Source organism: Solanum lycopersicum, chromosome 3 (genome assembly GCF_036512215.1).
Source record: "Solanum lycopersicum chromosome 3, SLM_r2.1".
NCBI classification, from domain to species: domain Eukaryota; kingdom Viridiplantae; phylum Streptophyta; class Magnoliopsida; order Solanales; family Solanaceae; genus Solanum; species Solanum lycopersicum.
In genome coordinates, this window is record NC_090802.1 from 56276572 (window position 1) to 56294792 (window position 18221).

Here is an 18221-nt window from a genome sequence, read left to right on the forward strand (position 1 = left end):
CACTACCCTTTGTTGTCTGTAAATAGAGGAATTTTCTCTCATTTTAAAACAACAAAAATTTTGATCTTCTTTTTCTACTTCCGCAGAATTAAATAGTTGTGTGTCTTGCTCCTGTTGAGTGACTTACTAACACCACTGTTTTTGTATCAATAAGTTGATAAATAAAATCATTTCATTCCGAGAGCATGTAATTCTTTACACCTTTGATATTGGAGGGAAATGATTTCCTCAAGGGGACATTCGTATGTTTTTTACACTCATTAATTTATGCATATGATATTAATTGTTATTTTTGAGTACATGTTTTATACTCTGTTGTTTTTGTTTCTACAAAGTTATTGTCTCTAGTTATATCGAACATATATACATATAGTATTTATATTCATTGTGCAAAAAATAATTGTTGTTTCCAGTTTCAAGAATTCATGATTTCTATATGAAATTCTAAAACTTAAAAAGTACTATATATAAGCTTACATATTATCTTTATTTTACATAGAAATGAAATTTCTCACTTATCATTTGAAGAAATTCATCATACAAGTTCAAAAATTATAATTCTTGTAATATTCAAGCATACTTTCTTTTTTGAATATTTTAACAAATTTTTAAATTTTCTCCTAAGATATATATCACAATCGTATAACCTATGTAACTTAATGTTTTTTTTATTATTATGAAATGCCTTTATATATATATTCTTGTTTTCTTCTTTGTTTTCCTTTTAATGTTGATTAAAGAACCAATAATTTATTATTTCGTGAATAATTCATTCATTAAAGTTTCTTGGATTATGCAATCATAAAAAATGCTCCCTCCATCCCATTTTATGTGGCAACAGTTGACCGGGCACGAATTTTAAGAAATAAAAGAAAGACTTTGAAATGTTTACTAAATTGTCTTCAAAAAAGTAAATTCATTTTTCTTTCTCCACGTAAATGTATTATAGTATAATTTAATTAAGTGGGACCAACACGGATAAAAAGTAAATTGTACCTTCAAATACTTACCATATAAGGAAATGTGACATTCTTTTTGGGACTGACCAAAAAGGAAATGATGCCACATAAAATGAGACTGAGGGAGTAATCAAATTTACATTGGAATATTGCTAATATTTTTTTAAGAACTTTTTTTTCACTATTTTTAAACTATGAGTATAAATAAAAATTATTTGCAAGTTCAATATAATTATTATTTGTGATCACGTAAAGCGCAAACAAATTACCTTTTTTTTGCCTAGTAAAACATATTTGACTGACCACTCTTCACCGTCTAACAAATGGATGAGAGTGACAATCTACATATTTAGATCTTAAAAAGATGCACCCAAGAGCCATTTATTCAGATTGTACTAACACGCATTAAGAAAATCGACTTTGATAATATCCAACTTCAAAAAATAATATTCATAAGGTGAAAATGATTCAAATCATATAAAAATCATTCTCTCACTAAAGAATTGATGAAAGACTAAAAACACATCTTAGTTGAGGAGGGAGACCTCCGTCTCTCTTGTTACATACACTAATCATATGATTAGTCATTATATAATAATCGATCGTAAGACAAAAATGTTTTCACCTTTATCTATACTCGAAAAGTCATTTCATCTTACTATAAAAACTAAAACTATTTATCTCGAAATATTTATTATTTTATAAATCAAGATAAAATTAATTTTGCCTTTAATATTCAGTGATCTTAAAGTAACCATTCTTTATTACATAGCATATATTTGTAAATTTGAAGAGTTCAAACCAGTATTTGTTGGTTGATACAAAATTATTCAAATATTAATAAGATTTCCTTACCGTTAATCTCAAATAATGTAAATAATTATTGAGAGAATTAAAAAATAAATTTAATAATTTTTTTTAATATAGTGTATAAGAAATATTTTCAAAAAGGATAACGTGACATTTTAATTTTTATAATAATAAAATTAAAAAAAACGTAAGGACAAAATTCTCTAAAACCCTAAACCCTGTTCCTGCTCCTGCTCCGCCCTTTAACGCTCTTTCAGAGAACTGGCACATATTGCTTCACAATTTACATATAGTGTGTGGTGTTGGAGAATTTCGCTGCCCAAATCAAGAGGAAGAAAGACACTAAAATGGCTTCAGTATCGTTGAAGAAGAGTTACAAGTGTATGCAGTCTTTGCAGCAGTTTTATACTGGAGGGCCTTATGCGGTTGCTTCAGATGAATCGTTTCTTGTATGTGCTTGTGATGAAAAGATAAAGATTGTTGATTTATCTAACGCTTCGATAAAATCTACAATAGAGGGTGATTCTGAAGCAGTGACAGCTCTTGCTCTTAGCCCTAATAATAATATCCTCTTTTCTGCTAGTCATAGCCGACAGATTAGAGTTTGGAACCTTTCCACGTTGGAATGCATTCGCTCCTGGAAGGTAATAATCTTGAAGTTTTTAGCTTTACTTGTTTATGATACAAGGTGTTGAGTAGGGGAATTGAACTGGTGAGTTGTTGTCTGGATTAGGGAATGTATTGTATCATACTGTATTGTTTAGTGAAAAAAACCATTAGATAGATTATATCGTTTTCCAGTGTTAGTTAATGCCATACATCAATACATAATAAATTATAAGGGAGCTACTATAAAAGTATTGAATAATAAGTAAAGATAAAATGCGAAAAATACAATAAGATAATGACGTGATCACACCATATTGATTATTACACAAAATGTGATTTTTCATCCTTACAATAGAATAAAATTTAAGCAACAAACAAGACGAATAATGTATTTAAACTAGCAAAACAATACAATGAGTTACAACCATCTAAACAAGTTGTTAGTAGGTGGGATAGCTAGCAGAGTATTTGTTTTTTTTCTAACTTGAATGTTGACATGTGTCTTTTACAGGGGCATGAAGGACCTGTAATGGGCATGGCTAGCGATGCATCAGGTGGGTTGCTGGTGACAGCTGGGGCTGACAGGAAAGTTCTTGTGTGGGATGTTGATGGAGGCTTCTGCACTCATTATTTCAAAGGTCACAAGGGGGTTGTCACCAGCATTATGTTTCATCCTGACCCGAATAGGCTGCTGGTGAGATTTGGATTGTTATAGTTACTGGCTTGCTTCCTTGTCATATCAAACCTGTAAAAGAATCACATTTTTTCAACCGAGATTGCGGTGTTGTAGTAGTTGTATATGTATATCCAATTTTCTCATGATGCTCTAATGGTCTCTCTTTCCTTGTTTATGCTGGAAATGTTGACTCTTTAACAGGTCCATGTCAGCCAGGGCTTTTGTCTTGTAAACCTTTTTTTTTTAACGATGATAGAGCTTTCTAGACTATATTAGAATTCGAGGATGAAAATGCAGGAGTTGTGAAAACCTCCCTTTATTTAGCTGGTAAAGTTTTTGTTTCTAACAAATCACTGCTTATTGCTACTGTAGCTATCTATTAAGAAGCTTCTGTTATGTAGTTGTTAATTGAGTCATTTGTGGTACTTGCTCCCCATATTTACTAAAATAAGTTTCTTCTAATTATGTGTGGTGGACATGGTAAATTCTACCCTTTTTTTCCCTGGTTTCTCTCTGTTTGCTTTTCCTCTTGTTGAACTAATTGGCTCATTGTTTATGTGTATGTCTATAGGTGTTCTCTGGTGGTGATGATGGTTCTGTAAGGGTCTGGGATCTGATAGGGAAGAAATGTCTGTCAACACTAGAGAAACATCAATCAGCTATCACTTCCATGGCAATATCTGAAGACGGATGGACTTTGCTTAGCGCAGGGAGAGACAAGGCATGTTCTCCTTTTACTCATCTGTTTTTCCCATTTTTATGTTTTAGCGGGGCAAGTTGAGAAAAGCCTGATTGTTTCTGAGGTCATAAATAAACTAACGTGGACTAAAAGGAGCTTAGCTTTACTCATATCATGGTCTTTAAATTTGAATCCAAGAATCTAAGCTGAGATTAGTAGCTTGCATCACGCAATGGATAAGCTGGCTTAGAGCTTCTGACTATCCTAAACAATGCCATCTTAGTTGTTAGATGGCCTATATACATGCTAGCGGATACTTCTATCATGCATATTACCAATCAAATTTTTTGTTGAAAGTCATCAGCTTGGAAGCTTTTTTCTTCTTTTTCTGATTATGCTTCATGATGACACCTTGAGTGCCAATCAAAACACTTTCTGATACTAAGACTAATGACAGGTTGTAAATTTGTGGAACTTACATAATTATGGCTGCATGACCACCATACCAATGTTTGAGTCACTTGAAGCGTTGTGTATAATTGGTCCAGAATCTCCTTTTGCTGCATCCCTGTCTTCATTGACATATCTACAGACAAAGAAGAGAAGTGATGTACCATCAATTAATTTCATCACTGTTGGCGAGCGAGGATTGGTTCGAATATGGAGTGCTGATAGGTACTTGATAATCTCTTTAAAGTTCTTGATATGATCTAAAATTTAAGCCAGTCGAAGCTTGAGAGATGCACTTTCTCTAATCTATCTTTTCTGAAAGTGTTGCTATTTTTTGTTGATTTTTCTTGCCGAAAGTAACACCACTTGTCACGTGTCACTCATGTTATATACTTTCTTGAAGATGATGAATTAGAGATACATTTCCAATGATGACACTTCTAGTTTATAAACCAGTGTATGCCAAACCTTATTAGTAGAAATTTCAGTCGTGTGATTTCTGCATTTCTGTAAGAGTCCATGACAATCTAAAACAAAAAGTAGGTGAAAACAAGATGCATGGTTTGTGAAAATCTTGATAATTAACTTTTGGGCTCTTTACTTCAATTGTTCTAATTAAAATCTGGCGAGAGAGGGTTTGCAATGACTTCATTGGAGGAGGACTTGGAATATGTTTCCCATATGTTGCTCGTGGGAGGTGGCATATATCCCGTGGAATCCGTTAAAGTGCGCATTAGCTGGCTCGGAGACCATGGTTATCGAAAAAAGGACTGGGATAATGTGGAATTAAGTTATCTAATCCATCAAATAGTTTAGCGAGATAGATTTATAAGAAAATTATTGTGCTTTTGCCCCCCACTCCCGAGAGGATATGTCCTTAAGGTGGTTGACAACCCTTGGGTACAGAATCCACCCAAATAATTTATGGTAATTAAAAGCAAACCTCTATATGCGTTATACACATTGTCTGCTCGGCTGAGCACGTAAGTACTCTTTCGGCAATGTTCCATAATCTGTGAGGGTTCTTTTTGCAAAATTTTATGAAGAGGAAGTATAAAACAGTATGGTAAATGTATGATTAACTCTAAGAAAGTGTATATGATTGATCTAATTATGTAAAGGATCAAGGATAGAAGAATGATGAACTAAAAATGAACTATGAAAAAGTAACCAAGTTAAAAATTAAGCAAGAGAGGATATATAGCTAGTGTGTTCAATCTAGAATTATCTGAATTATCAGGTGTATGGTGAGGTTGAACAGAACTTGTGAATATCACTGGATAGATAATTTTATTAGTGGTATGAAGAACTTCCCCAGCATTCTCTGTGCAATATTTTGGCTTCAATCCTTTGGATTACTAAATCATTTAATTTGTTTGTGCAACAGGGCACTGTGCCTTTTTGAGCAGAAATCCTCCGATATTGCTGTAAGCTCTGGCGATGAAGATTCAAAGAGAGGCTTTATTTCTGCTTTGCTTATGCCTGCAAGTCAGGAGTTACTTTGTGTTACAGCTGACCAGCAGTTTTTTCTTTATTGTCCGGAGGAATCTGAAGGTGGTCTGAATCTAGTTCTTAGGAAGAGGTTTATTGGATACAATGAAGAGATTGTAGATATGAAATTTTTGGGTGACGAGGAACAGTTCCTTGCTGTTTCGACAAGCGTAGAGCAGGTCAGTTCTGCAATGCTTCCCTAGATGTAAATTACTTAATGTATAGAATAGGGCAGATAATGGCAAAGTTTTTGTGGGCAGACCATCTTGAAGTTGCTCTTCAGCATTTGACATCCTTGAATATATTTGCTGAAAGTTAGAATTTAATGAAGTGTGGGGTTCATAGAGGAGAACATTGTTTATTTGAATATGGCTATCAAAACCATGTTATGATATCATATTTGTGGATTACCAAGATTATGTTCATGACATTTATTCATCAATTGTTTTGCAGCAGTTTTTAGTTGGTTAAGTGGCCTTGAACCTTCATTGAGCCATATTGAGGACGTTGCTCTCTGCTCCATTCTCATTTGTTGTTTTACAACTGATGCAAACTTTGATATGCTAGATAGAAAATGGTCCTAAAAAAGATGCTACTGTTTTGCCTGGATTTTTGGTAAAAATGATTTCTATTCAAAAGTTGCTTTGGCCTCTATTCTTACATATTTACTTGAAACCATGGACATTTATCATTTATCTAAAAGAATGAGTGAGAAAGGACGCTTCAAAAATGATTTACTTTATAATTTGTTCTTATAATTTTGTACATTTTTGAAGAATATCAATGAATAAGAACTGAGTAGATTCTTTCATGTTACAATTAGTGTCCTAAATCTAATAGTCCAAACTGTTCTCTTTATCTCTAAATCTGATTGATGCCTATATCAAAGTAATAGTTGGAATTTACTTTTGATAAAGCAGTTCTAGCATCATTCTTAAATTTACACTGTTTTCTGAGTTGCTTAAACACTGCATATATACAGGTGCGAGTGTATGATCTTACATCAATGTCGTGCTCTTATGTCTTGGCTGGGCATACTGATGTTATTTTATGCCTTGATACCTGTTTATCCAGCTCTGGAAGAACGCTTATTGTAACAGGGAGCAAAGACAACACCGTAAGTCTGACATATCTGTTTCTACTCTTTAGAAACATGCAGCATTTGAGGCATGCTTTTGCTTTTAATCTTTATCTGCCAGGTTTCCAAGATATGTATTTTGCTATGCAAGATCAGTATAATTTTTTTTTCTGCTATTCTGATCCTAGTGTTTCAATAGGTTAGATTATGGGATTGCCAGAGCAAAGCGTGTGTTGGAGTTGGCATTGGTCACATGGGAGCTGTTGGGGCTGTTGCTTTTTCAAAGAAACAGAGAAATTTCTTTGTGAGTGGTAGCAGGTAAATGGTTATACCTGATCATTGTAGTGGGCATATCGTTCTGCATTTTGCATATAAAGTTTTATTGAGAACAGCATCTTAATGACCTTTTCCAATAACTTAGCATACGAGTGACCTTTTAAAAATGAATCTTATGTGTCCTAGAAATCTATTTTCAGCTTCATTGCTGAATTTTAGCTCACAAGTAGGAACTGTGACATGACTGTCCTCTTGTTGATTCTTTATAAGAATTAAAACTCTTATGTTATACAAAGAAGAAAGGCCCAAAAATTACAGGTGAATGTGACTGAATCATCTTGGTGATGCAAGCCTCCATGTTATGGAATAGATTGATCAGATCCATGTATCATTTTGGCTCTTTAATGAACCCGTCTAACTCCTAGAGGCTTTTGCAATAGTTCTTTCTGAATTACAGTGCTTACAGTGCACAACGTTTTTTAATCTAGTATAATATATTACTCACTATGATGCTTCTGCTTTTTTGATATTTGAAGTATGTAGTATGATGAGGATTTAGCACCGAATCGAGTTTGCTTATAGCTTTGTTGACTTGATTTGATATTCTTTTTTACCGGTTCTGTGCAAATGAACCTGTATCTATACGCCATCTTTGTTTACCTTTAAACTGTATACGTCATTTTTTGAGTCCTCAAAATCTGTTGGGAGATGTTGATTGTTGAAGCGAAATAGTTTTAAGTGTTCCCTTATCACATCTTCTAAAAATGATATCCTTCTATCTGAATTCTTTCAGTGACCGTACTCTAAAGGTATGGAATGTGGATTCTGTCTCTGACAACAATGAAGAAGTTCTAACTTTGAAAGCTAAAGCAGTTGTAGCAGCACATGACAAAGATATTAACTGTTTGGCAGTAGCACCAAATGACAGTCTTGTTTGCAGTGGGTCTCAGGTTTGTAACATTGAGACGTCTGCTTAAAGCTTGGCACAGAAGAGCTGCAGCATATTTGCATGTTATGCTTGTGTATTTTCTAAATCTTTCTTCCGTTCTTGTCATATTACTAGGATCGTACTGCTTGCATATGGAGACTTCCAGACCTAGTATCAGTGGTTGCACTGAAAGGGCATAAAAGGGGGATATGGTCTGTGGAGTTTTCACCAGTTGATCAATGCGTGATGACAGCTTCTGGAGATAAGACGATAAAAATTTGGGCAATTTCTGATGGAACGTGTTTGAAAACATTTGAAGGGCATCAATCTAGTGTGTTAAGAGCGTCATTTCTCACCCATGGCACCCAGATTGTTTCTTGCGGTAAAATGACATTCTGGAAGCCATTGTAGCATTATTTTTGTGTTGATTTGCCTGTTCCTCTTCGCCTGTTTTTGCTAAATAATGATCGTTTCTCCAGGTGCTGATTGTATGGTAAAGTTGTGGACAGTTAAAACCAATGAGTGTATTGCAACTTATGACCAACATGAGGAAAAGGTGCTCAAATTTTATGTCAATTTATATCATTTTCTTGTAAAAGAGCACTACATTATCTCCACCCTCAAAGATCCAATTGTTCTGAGTTAATGAGCACAGTTAATTTGGTTGTTGACTCTGCTATTGTTGATATTTATACAATAATATTTGAGTGCATGACCAAAGATTCGATGAATGCTTTTCTTTTCAACTGTTATTTGAATTTGACACTTTATTGATAACTGAGAAGCAAAGGTTGTGTCTGCCTGTTGATCGACAAGGTGGCTCTTCAATTTAAAGTACCTGTAGTTCTAGAATGGTACTGAAATTTGAAAGAAGTAGAAGATGGGAATGAGAAGCTCCGAGGAAACCTTAAGGAAGCTTGAGTATTCAGTTCTCAAATAGAGCTATTTACGGAAGCATATTCTTGGATTTCACATGCAGTCTGCATGAAATCACTTCATTAGCTGCTGCATTCTGTTACCACATATTGTTAGGTATATTTGAATGTGATTGTAAATTCTCTCTGTTGAGAGTTCATTGTCTATTTGACTGAACAGTTTTGCCTTTACTTCTAGTAAGCATCATCTTCACAATGATAGGTGAGCTAAGTCTGCTAGTTCAGTGCTTTATACACAGAATTGCTGTTGACACTAGTTCATTTTGTTAATTCTTGTCAGTTGCTTCTCAGATTTTTGCCACACAGATGGGATTGGTAATATCTTCTTTTTTCCTCTACTTTTCTCTCCAGATTTGGGCCCTGGCTGTTGGTAAGAAAACAGAAATGCTTGCAACTGGCGGTGGTGATGCAGTGATCAATTTGTGGCATGACTCAACAGCTTTAGATAAAGAGGAAGCTTTTCGTAAAGAAGTGAGTGATTATATCACCTTTTCTCTTGAATGATATTCATTGAATAACATTGGTGGGTGTTACATGATGAAAAATAATTCTGCCGTGGCATAATTTCTGCGGAAGAAATGAATTGTTTGTTAATGGGTGTTTTTATGCCCCAGTGAGGTCCTAATGGCTTTGATCACGCTGGACTTTGTCTCCCGAATTTCTAGAGCGTTTCTTGAAGAATGTTCTGCTTTTGCACTAGCTTTTTAATTGCTTCAAGGAGTACTTGCAGTTAATCTATCAGAGTAACAATACAAACCTTGTCACTTTTGGTCTGTCTTTCTAAATCTTTTGGGAGAATCTAGGAACTATTTTTGTGAACAATTCAGGATACCTATGGTTTTACAGCCATATCAGTAAAATAGAGATAGTTAAGTACCTATGGTTTTACAGTCATATCAGTAAAATAGAGATAGTTAAGTGGGTGCTATGAGCTGTTTTTTCAAATTATATTATTCTTTCATTAAGGGAGAAGAAGACCTGGTTCGTTTCTGATGTGGAAATTTATTACAGAATTTAATATGATGATATCATACATGTATGGGAGAACAAGACCTGGTTTGTTTCTGATGTGGTTATGTCTGAAAATTTACTACAGAACTTCATGTGATGATATCAATATGTTGCTTGTGCAGGAGGAAGGCGTTCTAAGGGGTCAAGAGCTAGAAAATGCTTTAATAGATGCTGACTACATAAGAGCAATTCGGATTGCATTTGAGCTTCGCAGACCACATAAACTTCTAGAGTTATTTCGTGAACTCTGCAGGTGGTCTTGACTTGTCCATGTTTCCCCTGTTTTTCTCAGTGATGTCTCTATTTGTTTGTTTCATTTTTGGTTATCATAGTGAAAATGCTATTTTAGCATGAATTTTATCTAACATCTAAGCTGTTGCCAGGAAGAACGATATGGATGATCAGATAGGAAAAGCTATAAAGGCTCTTGGTAAGGAAGAGCTTCAGTTGCTTTTGGAATATATCCGGGAATGGAACACAAAGCCAAAGTTTTGTCAAATTGCACAATATGTTCTTTCCCGGGCATACAGTGTTCTCCCAGCTACCGAGATTGTTGAGGTACCGTTGTGTTTTCCCCATGATACTAAGCAGAAAGTTTGGTCATAAATTAGAAATAAAAGTGTTAAATGCTTCATAGGTTCATTGCTATTCTCCACACAAGCAAAGTCCACTAACTGGCAGTAAAAAATCCATAAATATTTCTCTGTTGCCTTGACAGGCGTTCAAAATGTTATATGCTATAATCTCTATCAACAAAAAGTGACCTCATATATTAGCTTGGTGCATTGGTCTTTTCAGTGCTTGAGTTTTTTCTTTTTAGCAAGAACATCCATTTAGTTGATTGGCTGGTTGACGTTGATCTACATGCTTGATTAGACATACATTTGATTTAACTCTATAATGCCATGCTGTGCTCTAGGCACTGGTCAGTAACCATTTTGCTCTTCTTGAAATTAGTTTTACTTGCCTAATGTTTTCCTTAGAGACTTTACCCTTTTCCATCTCATTATATAGGTACCTGGATATAAAGAACTTCTTAATGGTCTTATTCCTTACACTCAGAGGCATTTCAATAGATTAGATAGATTAGCGAGAAGCCTATGCATTCTCCAGTATACTTCAGCTGCAATGTCGGTCATTCAGCCAGAAGGTAATGAGGGGAAATTGGAGGGCAAGGACGCCAAACTTCCTAATGCTGCAGATATCGATGAGTTAAGTGATATTACCTCAGTGGAGGAAGAGCAGCACCATAAAGAATTGAAAGAACAAAAATCTTCAAAAAAGCGAAAAAACAAATCAAGACATTCTGCTAGTAAGAAAGTGAAGGGGGGTGACTAGCACGTTTGATGCAGTGGCGTAAGCTGTTGTATTTTTCGAGTAGTTGAGCTAGTTCCTTCCATATGTTGAGCTTGATGTTCCTGATCTTCATTCAAATGGGTTGCACATGCAAAGCGCGGGAGTAATATCCGTCATCTATCTTCTTCTCCCGCCATTTTTTTTTGTTATATTATAATCTGTAGAATACATCAGTAATGTTTAACTACTGTAAAGATATTGTGTTGCAAAGGAAATTTTTTGGAGAGTGGTAGTGTACACTTGATCCCTTTGTATTTCAAGGAACTCATATTTATTGTTTATTTCAATTGTAATTTAGAGATATTGGGTCTGAGTACTGCTAATTGAAATATTTTTAGTAAGAAGTCTACTGTTGGTGAGAAACATAATCATTCTTGTTTTTGATCGTTTTGAAGGCTGTTCTAGATGATGCACCACAGATGCTTACCTAAGCTTACCAAAGTCAATTATTGGGAGCCTTAACTATATATGTACATTGATATGATTAGGATTACTTGCTCCATTCAAAATGGTGTGGAGTAGCTAATCTACACTTCATGTAATTAAAAAATAATAATAATTGCCAAAACAATTTAAATGGTCTTCTTTAATGTGTTCTTTTATAGGAAGCACTTAACAAGAAATTATAGGAAAAAGAATATTTTTACCGTTTATTGATTTTAAAAAAAAATATTTTTTTGGTAACATTTTACGATATGTAAATTTGAATGTATCATCTCAAGTAAGTTCATTACCAGTGTATGTATTTTTAAATCGATTTAATTCAGCTCATGATACGATACTTTTGATACACTTAGTCAAACATCCATTGACCATAAAGGTAGCATCTACCGCTTCTTATCACACGTGTGATAATTTAATAATTTTAATTGATCTTATTTTTTTATTTTCATTTTTATTTTATGTTGAGTCAGTATAATCTTATTTTTAAGTTTATAATAGTTTGAAGCAAACGACCTCTCAAGATTTGAATGGTTGATATTGATGGCTATCTAGTAAACGTAGATCTCATCATGCATAAATTAATGTTCATCATCATGATTATTTTTTTTTACTTTTTTTTGGGAGTTGAATTTCGAAAAATATATAGTTTTGTTTTTCATATTAAATTACTAATATAAATTCAAAAATATTTGTTTTACTAATCCAAATTTCACTTTCAAAACAATTTTTTTCCCATTAGTTTATCTTGGAAACAAGAAGAAAAACTCTGATATGATTGTAATTTTCTATTATCTTCATTCAATTTATTTTTTCTTGTCATCTTTCAAAATTCAAAAGATAAGACATTTGAATAAGGATATTTTTAATTAATTAAAAACACCTTTTATGTTTTTAGGAATGAGAATTTTTTAAAGATGTTAATTTAAGCTAAAAATACCACTTATTATGAAATAAAGTGTGAGTGATTACTAAGGATAACTCACATTTATTCCAACCATATCGAAGTGAAAGTTTTAAAAACTGAAGTAAGTACTACTACAGTTCATATTCATTTGTACTTAAATAAATAGTATAAAATAATTTTTTGTTTCTGTCCCTAATTACTTTTTCGTTTTTTAATTGGCACATCTATTAAGAAAATAATAATTGATATAGTAAGTTTATCATATTACTCCTATTAATATAAGGTTAGTGAATTAAAAATTTAAGATTTTCAAAAAATTCTATTTTTTCAAGTAATTAATTGAGGCTATAATATGTAAATTTTTTTTTATCATTTTGTATTTTGTCAAAATGGATAAGTAATTAAGAACAATTTAAAAATAGAAAAATGGACAATTGATTGGGGACATAGGGAATATATATATAAAAGGACAAATTATTTCTTTTACGAATATAATGAACAAGCAAAATTTGAACGACAGAAGTACTCTATTAATTTCAAATTAATTGTAACATTTTTCATTTTTCAAATTAACTTAACTTCAATATTTTTTAAGAAAATATTCTTTCAATTTTACCTTCATTAGTTAGTATTGAAATTAGTTACTATAATAAATGTTAAGTTATTAAAATTATAAATTTCACAATAATTAATAGAGATAAAAATAAAAAATTATACTTTTTTTTTTGTTTTGTTTACCCTCTCTAGGAGCTCCCATCCCTTTCGCTCCTTTAATAATTCAAACTCGCAAATTTTAGAATGAAAGTGAGAAGTGCTTACCATTCTGAGCAACTCTCTCTCATCAAAAAGCCATGTCATAATTTTCTTTTCTTTAAAAGATATAAAATAACTCGACAATTCAGTTAATTTGAAATGAAAAAAATATTTACCGCTACAAATACAATAGCTTACTAATAATATTCCCCAAAGGCAATGACAGCTAGTTTTTGAGAACAATAAATAGTGCCACAAAATTTAATAGAGCAGGCAACAATACTCAACTAACTTTCCATAGAAAGCTGGTGTGTTCGTTTTGACTATCACATTTATAGTTTTGCGTGTGAACAGCAAGGACTTCATTTTTCAAAATTTTAGCATTGGGTGAATCAATTTTGATCCACAAATATACTTAACAAGGACCCCAATTTCTCTGTGTATCTTTCTGTTTTCTGCTCATTGACAGTTAGCTAACCTATAAAAACTTTTGTTCAACAAAATAGCCCCACAAAAGTGAGACCATTTAATGCAAATTTAATAGTGGTTTATTAAACATCGTCTATATTAGAGTATGGCTAAAGTTAAATTCGTAATGACAAGTCGTATAATGAGGAATAAAACACTCTTTAATAAATGTGATTCTGTAACAAATTAGACTTGCTCAAACTCGAGAGACTAGGGTGTGTATCGATCAGATCGGTTCGATTTTGAAGTTCATTGATTTGACTTATTGGTTATTGATTTGTATAGACGTTAAATCGTTATAGAAACCATTAAGATGTTGCCTTATTGGTTTAATCTTTAAGATTTGACACAAAAAGAAAACATTAAAAATTACTTAGGAACAATGTGACAAATCAAATGAACTATTTACATGAGTTTACAAATCACGTCTTATTCAAAAGCAAACAGTTTTACAATTAAGAATAATCAAAAATTTGAGACAGCCAGAAATTAAAAGTAAGAAACCAAAATCTAAGCCAAGACTATATACAAATGATATAAATATAATTTACTTAATTTACTATCAGGTTCTCGGTTAACTCGTTAAGAAAAAAAACCTCAAACAGTTAAAAACTGATAACTCGATAACAAAAAAATCACTAACTCAATAACCCATTACTGATAAACTAATAACTTTTTTTGGTCTAGGTTATGAATTTCGATTCGATTTTAAACGATCTTAATCGAAACCTGTTTGGTGTGTAGGCTGTATCTAACTAACAACTTGTACAGTCTTTGTTTGCCAACCATCTACTTAACCACACACTCTTTTAATGTTGTTCTTCCTACTTTTCTTCTTTAAATATCATCACTTTTTTCTTTATTATCATACTTGCCTACCTTGTGTTTGTTCTTTTGTCCAGCTGAACTTGAACTGCTACTCCAATTTTTTTTACCAAAGGAGCAAAAGGGGTTGCTCAAATTCTTTTATTTTTTTAAGTTGTATTCTTTTGTTAGGTAGTCATGACTATTGCAGCAGACTTTTATGATGAGCAGGATTCAGTGTTCTGTTCAAAGAGAGTTTGTGTGATGGATGCTGCTGGTCACCTGGGATCTGCAATTGTCCATCAGCTCTTGCTCAGAGGATATACAGTCCATGCTGCTTTTCAGAACCACGGTTTGTATCCAGACCCCATTTGTGAAATTACACTGTTATGTTATTATTGTTGGTGTATGTATGACTTAAATCTTATTAGCAAAGATTGACTTTTCATGTTATTGTATCAAATTTTACTATGAAGAATTACCCTCCTTTAATGGAAGTGGGAAATTGGGCAATGGAGTCCACTTGAAACACCCTCACAAAACAATCTCATGACCTATGTTGCTTGGACGCTTTAAAATTATTGCCACACTCATATCGAATCCTAAAAAAGATACCTTTTTTTTTTTAGGATCAACAACATAGTTAATGACTATTGAATTAGTTGTTTTTTCTTAGTGGAGTTGAAACAACTGTCATTTTTTGCTCATACTTGGCTAGCGTTTGGCCATAGATTTTCAAATATTTTTGGCAAATATTATTAAGGTGAAATTTCACCATGTGTTTGGCTATAGTATTTGGAAAATATATTTCTTTTTTAGAAAAATATGATTTATACTCATAAGATTAAAAATATCAAAACTAACCATAAGTTTTTATTATACTAGTCAATTGGATCTTTGTTACAATAATAACAAATAGTATCCATGACACTAGAGCAATGTGGTAATTTGAAATGAGTGCAACAAGTATCATTTCATACATCGTGAAATAGACAAAATACATGATTTTGTTATCTTGAGTCGATTGTTCATCATTTTCATCAATAACCATATTATCATTTAACATTCACTAAATATTTCATCACTACTTTAAAATTAACGTAAAAAATTATGTAATACAATGTAAGCAACAACTATAGATGGTGTTTTTGTAAAAAAAAAAAGTTTAGGGTAAAATTTCAATTTTTAAAAGATCTCAAATAATGACATTTGACCCAAATACTAGAAAAAACTAGTATTTGAGATTTTGAAATATTTGCCAAATAATAGCAAAGTATATGGACAAACACCATTTGCCAAGTTTTTCCCAAATATTATTTGGGAAATATATGGCCAAACAGGCCCCAACCACGTTATTTTGAAGTTTGAAAAGACTATAAATTAAAGTAGAATAGGATACCACACAAAGGTGTAGCCTTTTCCCAATTTAAGTTCATACCATACTTCTTTAAAAATTATTTATAGGATGAGCTGTAGATGGAAAGTTAGACACTTTACCCTCCGCAGACCCCATTTTATGGGTTCCGCTTGGTACGTTGTTGTTGCTGTGTGATTGGTGAGAGAAACATAAACAAAGAAAGGGCAGTGAAAGTAGTTGAGGCTGGAGAGCAAACTATTTTCTTGGTCAAATTTTGTATTATCATTGTTATCGACTCACTGGTGATATTACTAGATGTAACTTTACTAATCTTTCTTTTTATAATCCTGTCAAAGACCATCTCACCTATTGAAAGTTTATAAACTGAATCCTAAGAATCTGACCCTGAAATCTTGATGGAACAGATGAAATGCAATGTTTTAAGAGGAAATATGGTTGTGCCAATGATGACAGCAAAAGCAAGAAGTTGATATGTTTCCATGCTGACCCCTTGGATTATCACAGCATAGTAGATGCTCTCAAAGGCTGCTGTGGTCTGTTTTACTCGTTCGAGACCCCCTCTGACTATCCCACCTACGACGTGAGTTATCCCACAAACTACTCAATTGCCTTAAAAATCATACCATAATTAATTGGAATTTAAGTAAATAGAACATGAACCTGTAAGATCCTAAGCAGTATGAGGTCTGAGGAGCCACGACTCTGATCATGTGCTTGTGAAGCTCATAGACAGTGGCTTGTTTTCCACACCTTGATTCTGGCTTCTCATTTTCATGCGTGGAACTTTCAACAGAGAGCTCATCCAATTAACTAGATCATTGGGTTATGTTGCAGGAATTGATGGGAGAAATGGAAGTCAGAGCAGCTCACAATGTGATGGAAGCCTGTGCACAAACAGACACCTTAAACAAAGTAGTTTTTACATCATCTGCAACAGCTGTGTTATGGGGTACAAGGAAGAGGGACCAACATGACTCTCCTGAGGCTTCCTATTCTCATTCCTATGTCGATGAAAGAGATTGGACCGACATAAACTTTTGCAAAAAGTACAAGGTAATTTACCTACTCAATCCTCCACAATTCCAAACGCATAGATGATGTTAAAAGTATTGCTTACTAGATACTCTCAAAGACTAACATGTATTGGCATGACAGTTATGGCACGGGCTATCAAAGACACAAGCGGAGAAAGCAGCATGGGCATTGGCAATGGACAGAGATGTGAACATGGTGTCTATAAATGCAGGGTTGTTAATCCATCCAGACCTCAATATAAGAGAACCTTACTTGAAGGGAGCAGCTGAAATGTATGAAGATGGTGTGTTTGTAGCAGTGGACCTCAAGTTCTTGGTAGATGCACATATGTGTGTGTTTGAGGATGTTTCCTCTTACGGACGATACTTATGCTTCAACAGAGTCATAAACAACACTAAAGATGCTACCACACTAGCCAATATGCTTCTGCCCCCTTCAGCGTCATCAGGAACACAAAGGTAAATTCTATTTTCTTCTTCATCAACCAACCTCGATCTCATTCTACTTTCAACTTACCATTTACTCGTGAAATGCAGTTTGGAGGATGACACTGTATATGAGCAAAGGATTAGCAACAAGAAACTAAACAAACTGATGCTGGGATTTGATACTGGATTGGAAGTCCAAGTGAATTGATTGATGCCATCACTGTTTATAAAGCATGGCTCGTACAGAACTAATTGAAGAATATTCTTTTGCTCCAAAGAGAAGAGCCCCCTCAAATTTTAGATAGATTTTGGAGATTGAAGATCTCATCATAAGTTTATTACAAATTCTTTGTTTCATTTGTTGAAAAAATCTGTTACAAATTTCACTTACAAGAAAGTTGCATATAAAGAAAGCATAACAGAAATGTCAAATGACCAAACAAAAGCATTTTGCATAGAGCCAAGCTTTGATAGTATGTAACAATACCTTATTGTACCTTTTCCACCTGCAAATTACTACAGAGAATGGAATTTTTTTATAATCTGGCCATACTTGATATGAATATTATATTTTTTTTTATAACTATACTTCGATAAAACAACCAAAACATATTTAAGAGAGGTCTGATTATATAAGCAAATAAATGCATACGGGGTATTTACAATATGATCCACCCCCTTGCCCGTACATTAACTAAACTCAAAGGCTAAGTATGCAATTTTTGCCCTTCTCCAAAACTTCCCATATT

At 33.3% G+C, this 18221-nt stretch overlaps 2 protein-coding genes across 2 annotated transcripts; both read left to right on the top strand.

Moving 5' to 3' along the window:
- The first annotated feature begins 1913 nt into the window (after positions 1-1913).
- LOC101246325 (protein TORMOZ EMBRYO DEFECTIVE) lies at positions 1914-11602 on the top strand. Its single transcript, XM_004235228.5, has 14 exons — positions 1914-2413; positions 2890-3072; positions 3626-3775; positions 4191-4408; positions 5571-5853; positions 6657-6791; positions 6952-7070; positions 7822-7978; positions 8092-8338; positions 8436-8512; positions 9243-9362; positions 10025-10155; positions 10286-10460; positions 10917-11602. The coding sequence occupies exons 1-14, from the start codon at positions 2117-2119 to the stop codon at positions 11238-11240; spliced, it is 2616 nt and encodes an 871-aa protein (XP_004235276.2). The 5' UTR covers positions 1914-2116; the 3' UTR covers positions 11241-11602.
- Positions 11603-12432: 830 nt separating this feature from the next.
- On the top strand, positions 12433-18014 carry LOC101262601 (cinnamoyl-CoA reductase-like SNL6). Its single transcript, XM_004235283.3, has 5 exons — positions 12433-14983; positions 16414-16589; positions 16844-17062; positions 17165-17502; positions 17581-18014. The coding sequence occupies exons 1-5, from the start codon at positions 14830-14832 to the stop codon at positions 17678-17680; spliced, it is 987 nt and encodes a 328-aa protein (XP_004235331.1). The 5' UTR covers positions 12433-14829; the 3' UTR covers positions 17681-18014.
- Positions 18015-18221: the final 207 nt, after the last annotated feature.